This window comes from Parambassis ranga, chromosome 24 (assembly GCF_900634625.1).
Source record: "Parambassis ranga chromosome 24, fParRan2.1, whole genome shotgun sequence".
Lineage (NCBI taxonomy): Eukaryota > Metazoa > Chordata > Actinopteri > Ambassidae > Parambassis > Parambassis ranga.
In genome coordinates, this window is record NC_041043.1 from 9,738,482 (window position 1) to 9,751,012 (window position 12,531).

The window sequence follows — 12,531 nt, forward strand, 5'->3', positions numbered from 1 at the left end:
ATGTGGACGGTAAGAAGTTGGACTTTGGAGAAAAAAGGAGTCCATTCTGGGATTTTAGTTGTTGCTATACAAGCAGAATGAGAAAGCATCCTGACTTTCCCCCAGCTGAACACTAAGCCGTGGTGGCAATGCTAACATGTCTTGAGCTCCCTGTAATAGAAATAAGAGGATAACTTGGCCACGGTGTGGTACAGCACAAGTCTGACCCGGAATAGATTTAGAAAGCCGGATCACTCATCATCAGCGATCAGGGATCTTTTCTCTAAAATAAAAAAAAAAGGAGTGATCGCTCAAATCCAATGGCTCTTTTATTTTCAAAAAGCTTCACTTAAGTATTTACAGTTTGTGCAAAAACATTTAAAGGTTTCAAGGACTTTACATTGTAAGTTCAACCTCAAGGCACATACATGGAACAACATCAATATTTCATCATGAGAACAGAAATTTTAACTTTGGTTCCTAAGGAAACGGTGTGGATGGCTGAAGTATAACTGCTGCTGCGGTGTCTCAATGAGAAGCCAGAAGCCATGGATGGCAAAGTATTACCAACATAGCCATTTTACATGCACTGTAAATCACCAGCCCTACTTCCTCTAAAGCACATGAAAACCTTTTTTTGTGTGTATGGTTGTATGGTCTCAACCAACTCTGGGTGATTATTGGAAAATAATAAATCCAACAAAAAAAATGAAAGGCTATGAAGCTAAATACAGTACATGCAAAAACTCTTGAATGAATATCACTGGCTAATAGATGCATGAAGAGAAGGTGTTTCGCGTGTTCTCGTCTGGATCAACCTCTCATTAAACTTAATGGTTTTCAGCATTAAACGAGGAGCTTCACAACAGTCTGAAACAGCAACAAACTGGTGCTTGCAGTTTGCATTGTATGTAATTCCACAATGGTCACAGCGCTGCATCAAAATTACCACCAGAAGAAGCTCCTTCCTCGGGCTGGTAGAATCATTAGCCATGCGCTGCTTTTTTTTCTGGCACTATGGATGAGCGGTTTCTCGTTAGCTACACTGCATGTAATGCTTTTTAGTGTTGCTCTTCGTATTAACGCGGCTATTGTCGGATGGAGAAATGTGCTTTCTGTCATTGCCGTCTCTTTATATCTCATCTTTTCTTCCTTCCACTTAACAACTTGTCTATTCATTCAGTCCTGCATAAAAGGTAAGGCAAATATCTCTGTCTCTGTTACACATTCACAGACAGGGGAGCGATGGTTTGACCTGACTTGTTTGATCAGCATGTGACTTTAAAATAGGGCTTTAAAAAAAAAGAGAAAAACAATCTTGAATGGAAAACAAACAGATAAAAAAACAAGACAGTTGTACATGTTCAAGTGTTGCTGTGTGGGATTATGGTCAGCTGGTGCAGCATGTAGTGAAGCACACAGGGCCAACTGTCGGTCAGGTGTTCAGCAGGGTAGATTCCAAGCACAGGTCGGGGCAGCCTGGTGTGTCTCGATGGGACGGTGAGTACTGGATGTGCTGATATGTGGATATTAGTAGAAAAAGGTGGAAATAAAAAGTGGAGATGCTTTGATAACCACAGAAGACCTAATAAACCCAAAGTGTGTGTGTGTGTGTGTGTGTGTGTGTGGCACAGGGAAGATCATCTTTTTTTAATAATTTAAAGGAATAGTTTGACATTTTGCACTACTTTCCAATACCATTATGTTTGCAAGTGCCTCAGCTAACACTGCACAGGGTGCTGAAATAATCTGTTAACATATCCTTTGTTAGCATTTCAGTCACGACACATGACACATTGCCTCTAAATACTAATCCACAGCCTGGGGCTAGTTAGCTTAGATACAAACAAGTGGCTCCCAAGGTTAATGATTAGCATGTTAGCCTGGTAAAATGACACGTTGTTGTTTTGTGCATAAACATTTCTTATCTTTGGGCACAGTTAGGCTAACTTTTTTCCAGACTTCATGCTAAGCCGGGCTGAAAGTTATCTTCAGGAACAAACAGAGAACAGAAGGTTAAAATCCTCTCAAGTGATTTTTTACAAAATGTCAAACAAAAATTAGATTTCCAAAAAATTCTTCCTGTTATGTGTTCAATAAATAACTAAAATCCACAAAAAGGTCAAAGACTTTAATTAAAATAAACATTTTATATATAATAATATTTATGACATGTTGAGATGAGTGATTTCATTTGTTCATTTCACTGGAGCTGTGGATGACTCAAATTAAAGTCCATGCGATTGCAGACTGAGCTATTGCTGGAATTACAGTAAGTGCAGCTACTTTTGAGACCACCGAGGTAAATCCTCTCAAAGATAATCTCCACACTCTTGAAAAACTTGAGTATGAGCCCTTGAAGATCATTCTACATTACATGTTAGCGTCTCTATCATGTTGAAGAAGCTGAATCCATGTGCCTCGCAAAGAGTTAAAAAACCCCAGCATGAGCCTCAACGCAGCCAAGTGAAAATAAGGTCTACATATTTTTCTCCCTTTTTTGGTTGAGGATTATGAGACAGGGGAGGGGAGGGTGGGCGAAGGGGTGGGAGGCTTTAAAGCCTGGACCCTCAAAATAAAATCTTGTCAAATCAAATGAAGTCTTACTAAAAAGTGCATAATGAAGACCTCTCACTTGGCACCTCACATCCAAAGAGCTGCCACCACAGCCTGTGAGCTGAAGGGCAGTAAAACTGTTTTAATTGAGCCCATGCAGGGATCAGAGTGCCTTTGTCAGACACTGACACAGGCATGGATAGAAGGGAGAAAATAAAACACAGCTAGACAGAGCAGGTGAGCGAACGAAGCGGGCCGTCTCATAAAGTGTGGACGGAAGGATAAATGACGGGGAGCTAGATGAGACACGCTGCGTTCATCCATGGGCGGGTTGCGATCCTATTGTTGTAATTTCCTAATTTATTATAAAGTCTAATGAACACTGGGACAAGGTTGAAATAAGTGGGCGTATAATTAACGTTCTTCATCACACACACACACACTCTCTCTCTCTCTCTCTACACACACACACACACACACACACACACACACACTAGACCACAGTGTTGAAAATCCATATCATTTAGCTTCCAAACACAGAAAACACTGTTAGTTTTAAATGATTCCACGTCATTAAGTAGCTCGATGAGCAGGAATACTCACAATGCTGCTTGAGCATGAGTAATGTTGTCTGGGTAATGGGCTTTGGGGGGTGGAGGGGTGGAAGTAAAGTGATCTCTCTGCCCTCTCTTCCTGCGTCCCACACATGACGCTGAGGGAAAGTGCCCCCTTGTGGCTTCATTTGCCAAAACAGGAGAAGCTCACACACACACACACACACACACACAGAAGCAGAACAAATTAGGAAATTTCTTCAAAAAACCATGTGCAAGTCTCAGCACATCCATGCACCTCATTAGAGACAATAATCCTTTGTTGCTTTTAAGCCTGTGTTAATACTTGTGTGTGCTGAAAATGGCACATCCTTTTTCCAAAAAGCGTCTCTCGACTAATCCCACCTTCGTTCCACTGTACACTAATAGAACAAAGATGCATTTAGTGTTAAGGGCACTTTTGGGAAATCTCAGCAGATGATGACATTCTGCACAATCCCTTTACATGTGATCACCACCTCTGCTCATTTCCTGCCTTTGCTACCATTAATTAAAGAAAAAAAAGTGCACTTCGATTCTCGCCACGTTGTTGAACCAGTGCTGCGCTCTAAACATCAGCAGTGTTTGGATTTCCCCCTGTGCTGTGTTGTCTTTTACCGCTGTTCTCATGTACCTGGGAAGGTTTTGCAGGGTTTTATGATGCAAACAAAAAAGGCCATATTTTGCTTCTGTGGTTAGCAAAGGATCCCAGCCCTCTGAAGCTCCCTTCCAATACTGACACCTTTTTTATGTGTGTGTGTGTGTTTGTGTGTCAGAAGCTACACCCAGGGTGCCATGATTGTACAAATCCAAGTTCATGTACAGTACTGACCATTAAAACAACTTTCAAAACCCTGCTGGTTATAAAAAAATGAAACACTTGTATCTCTTTTTCTCTAAGAATAAAAAAGATAGTAGCAGAGAATCCCACATTATTATCCACAGTATAAATTACATTGTAGACAGAACTTGGAAATATATATAGTACAGTTATATTTCACTAGAATTTTTATATTTTTTTTTTGTTGTTGTCTACACAAACAGTGTATGTGTGTGTTTTATGCGTGTGAACGTGTGGATGCCGCTGTACAGTGTGCTGCTGCATCACGTGTGGCAGAACTCTGTACTGGGCACGTTGCTGCTCTTGCAGTAGGCTATGCTGTTGTTACTGAGGTGACAGTCTCTAAATCCAATGCCCCCGTTGGGCGTGTAGATGGGCTGAATGCGGAAATCTCCCTTGAGCAGCTGCTCATTGTTCAGTGCCACTATCTGGAAACTGGTCTCAGTCATCTCCAGAATGGAGTTATCCTTCTTGGTTCCAGCCTCGCAGTAGTCGTCTTTTCTCCTGCCACGGTTGTATTTCCACTTGGTCGAAGACGACCGGCTCTTCCTGTGCATGTGCCAGCAGAACAAGCCCAGCAGCGTTACCAGGATGATAAGAACCGCCCCGCCTATGATCCCAGCCAATAGAAGCGTGGAGTTGATGCTGTCCTGAGGAGCTTGCTCTCTGCCAGGAGGCTTAGTAGACGCAGACGCCTTGGTCCTGGCCTCAGAGCATATAGTATCCTCTCCGGGCCTGTAGGAGTTAAGAGTGTCCAGAACGTGCACACAGATCCGATACACGGAACGGGGTTCCAGGTTAGTGAGGCTGATTTGTCGACGGTCCCCGCTCACCGTCCTCTCCCGTATCCCTTCATTTATTTGGCTTTGGCCTCGTTTGACCCAAGTGACCTTGTAAGCTGTGACAGTGAAATAGGAAGCCCAGCTCACCTCAATGTTGGTAGAGTTGACCACATGGAAAGAGATCTGAAGTGGATCCTCGTAAGGGGGCAGTGGCCCAGGGGCGTTTGGATGGACTGGGGGTAAAGGAGGGGAGGGGGAGTCAAAATAGTAAGGGACGGATGTGGTGATGAGGGTGGATATTGTGGTGACTGGGGTGGTGGTGGGTGGGGGAGGGGGTGTGGATCGGAGGGTGGGCCAGGGTGGCTGGTCTGGATAAACAGGGCACTCGATAATTTCCAGGGTGAGCTCTCTGATTGTCATGCCACGCACCTTCTCTGGACTATTACACACAAACCCTCGGGCGTTGATGGAAGAAGGCAAAGACTTGAGCCACACCACCACCCATTTCACAGCACAGTCACAGCGCCAGGGATTGTTCCGAACTATGAGGTGCCTCAGGCTCGACAGGCCATCAAATACACCCTGTGTGAGAGTCTGAAGCTGGTTGTGGGATATATCCAGTTTTTCTAGCCTGTTTAGACCTGCAAAGGCCGCCAAAGGGATCTGGTCAATCTGGTTCTCCTGCAGGCTGAGTTTAGCCAGTGCCTGGCTGGGTAGAAGGGGAGGGGGGAAAGTGAGTGAATTGCGGGCCAGGGCTAACTCGCGCAGGTTGGTCAGGTCCTGGAAGGTTCCTGGTGCGATACCCTCGTCCGTCAGCAGGTTCCCGTCCAGCAGGAGGCGCTGCAGGCGTGTCACATTCTGGAAAGCCTCTTCTGCAATGACAGCAATGCGGTTCTCATCCAACCGCAGCTCCTTCAGGTCCTCAGGAAGGCCAATGGGAACACTGCTTAAGTGGTTCTTGGTGAGAAAGAGGAGTTTGAGGCTTTCAGCTGCCCTGAAGGCCCCCTCTTCCACCCCAACTGTGGAGATAGAGTTATCATCAAGGTGCAGCTCCTCTAATTTACTCAGCTGGGCCAGGGCTGCCTTTGATATTGTTTGGATATTGTTCTCCTGCAGATGCAGGACCCTGGTGTTTTTGGGCAGATTGATGGGGAATTCATCCAGCTGGTTGCCATAGAGATACACAGTCTCCACAGCGGCCAGATTGTGAAGTTCCACAGGAAAGCCAGCATTGTTGATCTGGTTGTTGTGCAGGTAGAGGACCTTGTAGCCGTCCTCTATCCCGAGAGGCACTGATGTCAGGCTGCGTTCGTTGCAGTACACAAACGATTTGTCGCAACGACACTCTTGCGGGCAAGAGGCACCCGGACTGAACTGCATTTGGAGGCTTAGGATGACAGTCAACCAAAACTGCAAGAATGAAGCCCAATCTTTATTCCAGGGTCCGGTTAGAAACTCCATAATGAAAAAAAAACTTAACCAAACAATAAAAAAACTGGGAGGGAATAAAACACAAATATGAAAATCAAAGGCAGTGACGTATATCCGCGAAAAAAAAACATCCACAAAAAGTCCACCTTGGAGAGTTTGGTAATGATGCAGTTAGCTGGGAAAAGAGCAGGAAACCGTGGGAGTAATCCTGTAAATGCTAGTCCTCAGCTGAAGAGCGATGGTCTCATTAGTGGTGGCCAGTCCTCTGACTGACTCCATCCATGCTGAGACATCAGACCATAGCAGGACTCTTCACTTGCTGCTCCATGCAGGGCTCAGCCAGGGCCAATTTGAAGCCACGCAGTAGAGAGCCACCGCAGGCTTCGCTCGCCTGTCCGTCACACGCTGCTGGTCCCTGCCCAGGGCAGAGTCCAAGGGGGGTGACATTTGGATCCAGAGACCTGTGGGAAAACAAAGAAAAGCTAGATGAGTATTTTCAGGGGTGGCCTGTTCTCGGGAAAAAAGGGGGGGGCTCTCTTTTTCCCTCTGTCTCTTTATTTGACATACAAACATGCACACACACACACACATACCAAATGTCTTTCCCTCACTCGCAGTCTTTCCATTCTCTCCCAAACAAAAAGACAGAGTTACAAAACATACTGTTCACTGCTCATGTCAAATTATGCACTGGCTACGTTTAAAAAAAGAGTCTGATAAATATTCAGAACAGCTCCAGCACATCCGGTTTCACAGACATAAAGAAGGCTTTTATCCCCCCGCGCTCTATCAAAGGAGGTAATAGAGCACTGCAAGGACACACACTCATGGATTCACAGAGGTTCTCAGCAACATCACCAGTGCTTAATGGAAAACATGCTAAAAAAGAGATAAGGTTAATAAAGAGATCAGCTCCATGTGTGGATTCACAAAGATATTTCCTGGGACACAACTGCCACTTTTTTTTTAACCAGCTGCTTGGAGCTGGAGGTACATCATGTATAAACACACGACTGCTTACAGTAAACAGAGGCGATCGGTTTTTGCGGGTGGCCTAAGGAGGTGCTTGTTATTATGTGCAGGCTCACACCTAACATCATCAAACTGACGATTTTAGGGTGCGAGATTACGAAATAAAAAGGGGGGGGCAGTCGATGAATAGAGACGCTCAAGTATCAGCTCCTCCTCCAAGCCTGAAAGTGACATACACGAGCTGTCACGTGAAATGGGATTGGAAAATAATTCAGTCCCCACCTCCACTTCCACCTCCACCTGTGATGAATGATCGATACAGGCTATTTTTCAGCATGGACTGTTTTGTAGTAAGGCACACAAGGCCATTGGATTACAGTAGACACCCCAACATCCATTATTCCAACTTTTATGACCCATCAAACATTTCGAACACAATTCCCCCTCCTCCTCCTCATCTTCTTCTTCTCCTACATGAGTGAAAGATAGTGGTTGTCATCTGTATCTTTCAGCTTAACTGAAGCTCCACCCTGAGTCAATGTTGGATGACACACAATAATGGGAACGATGGGTTGAATGTTAAGCACAGGAGCGGCCATGAGCGTGGATTAAGGCATCCTGCAGGGGTTTGGAGCAACTACAGAGATATAAGAATTCTCACTGAGAACATTCTTTGATTTTAAAGTAAAAAAAAAAAAAAAAAAAAGAAGTTATATCCAGCAGAACGGCCACTATATTATGTACAGACAACAAAATGATACCTTATCTACACTGAAAATTCCCTGTTTGTTGACTAGATGGAAGCTTGCACAGGCTCTTTGTGGCAGAGATGGTGAAACAATCCTTTGACACACATCTGTGATCTACTTTTCTAAATTGAAAGAGCTAAATTTAATCAAATAAGCTTGAGGGAGGGTGGATAAGCAACCACATGAGGCGATAAAATGTGCTGCCACAGCGGTAGAATCAACAGCAGAAGGCAGCAGCACCAAGACTATTATAGCTGCATAAACAAAATGTCACTAAGAACCCAAATCATTGTCAAGTTTACACGGCAGACTCGATATGTATCAAAGGGTGAGCGTCATTTAAAAAAAAAATACTAACCCTTCTTTTTCTTTCTTTCTTTTTTTTAAACATATAATTTCCAGTCGAGGGAGCAGAGTTTCTCACCCTCAGATGAACACTGTGATATGTGGCCAAGACAATCCGATTAGAACTGGATTTAGCGACAGAAACGCAATTAAAAGTTTAAAATGGATAGGGTGGTTAAGAGGCGATCAGACGCGGATCAGGTACACTTCAAAGGCTGCCCAGTGAGCGCTGTTCATTTGAATGAATTATTTCAAAGGGGAATTGAAAACCGTGCAGTGCATTGAGAGTGAAAGAAAAAAAAAAGTCAGGTTTTCTCTCGGGTGAAAATGTGGAGCGCTGCGCTTTGTAGCGCGCTAATCTTTAACTCGACGAAATATCTAATTAACCTACAAATAAATTGGCCGGCCTTTTTTTAATTAATCTGTAAAAGTGACTGGGAATTACGCTGTTCTTTACGTGCAGGGTGTTTTGGGGGCCGTAAGTTACATATCTGTTCCTCAAAGCCTGTGTGTCATTCCAAATGTATGTTTCTAAAGTAGTCGCTTCATATCCCACTTGGGCCTGTGCGCATTTTTCTACAGCCTGTCCAGGTTTATTAAGAAACATCCACTGTACCTTTGGCGAGTCTTTGTCCATCGTAAACCCCACTACCGCATTCAACTTTTCCCCTTTCTTTAAGCCTCTGTCCTTCATGCGGTCCTGCTCTATGACCGTGCGTAAAGGTCTGCTCGGTAACGCTGGTGCGAGTCGGTTCCGTTCAGCAGCGTCAACCCAGCGAGTCTATGGAACAGCATATTTGCCTGTGTGGGTCACCCCCCCGGTCGTAGCTGCGCGTCCGTCCGTCCGTCCACACACACACACACACACACCAACACACACACACACGCTGCTGTCCGCACTTTTTTCCTCTGCTGTGCTGCTTCCCAGCTTCTCCCGGCGCTTCACCAGGGACCTCCTCTGCTTTAACTCAACACCGTCTGCAGCGCATATAAGCACCGAAGAAAGCGGCGGAAGGCACTTCTTCCCTTCCAATCTCTGCCCGAACGGTGAGGACGCACTCGCCAAAGAAGTGTCCGCCGCCTGATCCGCCACGGGCCATGACGGCCAGCTGCGTCCGTCCGGTGCGCTCTTTTAGTGCGGAGCTCAAACTTGCCTTTAGTGGCTGCGCAGCTTAGACCCGGAGTCCCTGCGAGTTGTTTTCTTAGATGGATTCAGTTGATAGTGCGACGTGTGTGCTCCGCTCACCTCTCTCTCTCTCTCTCTCTCCCCCCCTCTCTCTCTCATGTCCCTCCTCCCTTCCTCAGAATAAAGAATGTCTCTCCTCCAGCAGGCTTCGCGATGGCTTTAAGCCACAGATCCTCCCCGCTGCCCTCACACTGCAGAAAATAGTTTGTCTCTCAACAGACTTTATCCCTACATGCTGTTTGCCCGGCCTACCTTTACCCCCACAACGACGTCTGAGCCTCCATTTGCATTTTAATCACAAAATCCAGCAATTCGGCTTGAAGTCACACTCTCAATGACAAATAACAGATTCCTCCAATATTCCTGGATTTAGTTAGTGTCACACTGTCCCTGCATTCATTCATTTTTTTGCTGGACTGTTATTACTGTCCTAATGTGACACTTAGGCCCTGATCTTTAAGTTTTTTTTAATTAGCCTATAGCTGGTTAATTAGCCCCAAGTGAAAAGCACAGCCTCATCCTGACTTCTCCTACTGTGTGGTAGTGACTTGAAGGATTTACACACTCACTGACAGCCTAGGTAATCTCAATGACCACATCACTTCTTGGCCTTAAACACTGATTCAGCAGTGCATTGCTGCTCTGACAGCTCCTCACCTGCAAACTGATGTTCGTCTCCATCGAGTTCATTCTGGCCCATTAATGTTCAGGCAGCTCAATTACCAAAGTAAAACGCTTTGAATTGTTTTGCCAATGTGTGTGTGTGTGTGTGTGCGCGTGTGTGTGCAAGGATTCTCCCCCAAACACACACACACACACACAATGTAAAATTTAAAATACACTTTTTTCTGTGCATACATTGGTTAAGTTTGTGACAAAAGACTTCTTATGTTTTATTCATGTATTTACCGTGATAATAGTGTTGGTATTCTTTAGGGGTTTGTTGTGCTAACTGCCAGTTTTTCCTCCTCCCAGTGGCTAAAAAGCTAACAGACAAAATTCAAACTTAAGACTTGAACTAGTTTCTGGAAATGTCAGTAAAGACATCATTATCTAGGTGATATTTTGTGTCTGTGCTGCCTTATGGAGGCTCACCCGCAATGCTCTCAGATGTTAGAGGCAGACATTTTAAAGAGCATTTATGATTTCTTACAGGAAAATGAAAACAAGTAAGCATCTAATAATAAAAGAGAAAGGATTCAAATGTCGGTTTTGCTTTAAAAACTGTAAAACTGTCATGTCCTGTATGAGTCTGAGCCGGGGTCAGAAGCGCACATGGGAGTCACAAGATCCCCACAGGTCAGCAGGTGCACACTTTTCATCTGTGTTTCCAGTTGCTAAACACTATTGACTCCCTCTGACCCACTTCAGCAACTTCTTTTTTTTGTCCCTGACAAATTGTGCGGCTGTTGTATGAACTAATGTCATCATTCATATAATCAGGCCTGTCCGGCCAGCGTGCCACTGAAGTCCCTTTAATCCGTCAACTCGCCGTGAGATGATTCGGTTGTTCTCCGCGTTTGCCTTTCATGTTTAATTTCTGCTGCAGCCTTCCCTGAGACAGACGGCCAATGCGAGGCCCAGTCCACAGCATTTAATTCCTTCATAAATCAAGCTTCTCTGCATGGCATGAATTATTGATTGAGTGAATTTAGAGGAAACAGCCTATTTTTATTTTCTCCTTGATGGACATGTTTTGCAGCCGCGTGCTCTTGTTTGGTGCAGCAGTATATAAAAAAATATCTTGTTCTAAGCATGCAAAGGGGATTAAATGACAGACACTTAGATGAGCAAAAGAGGGGCCTCTGGCCAAACACACCAAAGCTATTATCAAAGCTGTTAATTTAATTTAGGTCATTGATGTCAAGCAGAATAAAAGAGCAAGAGTAATATACCAAATAGCCTGATTTACATTAGAATCTGATTCATCTGTATTGTAGTTTCTACTTCAGTTCTGCACATATCATGTTCTACACCCTGAGTGGAAATTCCCCTGGCCTTGCCCAGAAACCTTCCCAGAGTCTTGGTGTGGCATATTTACACTGCATGCTTGTGTACATTGATAAAACTGCAGATATATGTGACCCTGGAGAACATCAAAGCCCGGCACTCCGTCCATCCGCTGCTGGTCAGGGGCCCCAAACAGTGTTTAAAGCAAGGGTCGAAGTGGAGGAGGAGGAGGGAAAGTCCACTTCGATATGCAGATATGTTTATCCCCCAGTGACATTCACTTCAGTCCCTGGAGACATCATTAAGCTTATCACAAATCTCTCTCTCCCCTGCATGAATTTACATCTGGACAGTGAAAGGCACTTCAAAAGGTGTCAACAAACATGAGTGTTTAAAATCCTCCCCACAAGTATTGGTGCGATCTTTGAAAGAAGGAACAGTGGGGAAACCACAGCAGTAATATTGCAAGGTCTGATGTAATCGAGCCTGTCGTTTGAGATATCAGTGGCTTAAAGAAAAATGCTCTGATTATGTTTAGAGTGGGCGATCAATGCATCCATTAATTTCTAAGGCGATGTAATTATGTTCGCCCTCGCCGATTATCAATCCGCATGCATCTTGTGTCACAGCACGGCTCCAAAAGAAAGAAAGAAAGAAAGAGAGCAACACATTTATACAGCTGAGGAAGCCAGTCAGCCAGCAACAGACTAATACACTGTATGTTTTGCTCAAGGAGTCAGCCGAGGACTGCACCGACTCCTCAGCCACAGATTTACAGACACAAATACAATAAACAGTGCATACAGCACACACATAAAATAAACCGTAGCCAGCCATGTCTCCTAAATGATGGAATATGGCTCTCTAATAGATACCAGAGCGAGTTTAAATAATATTTTCCTCCCCACCTGTTTCATTGTGAAAGTGGAACAAATGGAACCCAGACTCTCCCATAAGGTTGCGGCCCGTCTCTATAATGTCAAGCACGGTGTTACGTGTGGCATTTAAAATGTAAGAAGATTTATCAACAAGGCAACATAAAGCCGCTTTAATAAGGGGAGTAAAATGGTCAGTGGAGCTGTCAAAAGGCCAGCAACGCTCAATCAGGGTCATTTCATGATTAGCTGCAACCTGCTCTCACATGAGC

General features: G+C 44.6%; 1 protein-coding gene across 3 annotated transcripts in view; it reads right to left on the minus strand.

The window, feature by feature from the left end:
- Positions 1-290: 290 nt before the first annotated feature.
- The window catches only part of flrt2 (fibronectin leucine rich transmembrane protein 2), a 37,889-nt gene continuing 25,648 nt past the window's right edge, over positions 291-12,531 (minus strand). Inside the window, exons 1-2 of one of the 3 annotated variants that reach the window (XM_028397169.1) lie at positions 9,149-9,496; positions 291-6,643 (exon numbers count right to left, since the gene is read on the minus strand). In XM_028397169.1, the coding sequence (XP_028252970.1) occupies positions 4,233-6,212 (1,980 nt within the window). In that variant the 5' untranslated portion in view covers positions 6,213-6,643; positions 9,149-9,496 and the 3' untranslated portion in view covers positions 291-4,232. Of the gene's footprint in view, positions 6,644-8,864; positions 9,497-12,531 lie in introns of those variants that run through there. The other 2 variants (XM_028397167.1, XM_028397168.1) reach the window with 2 other exon arrangements.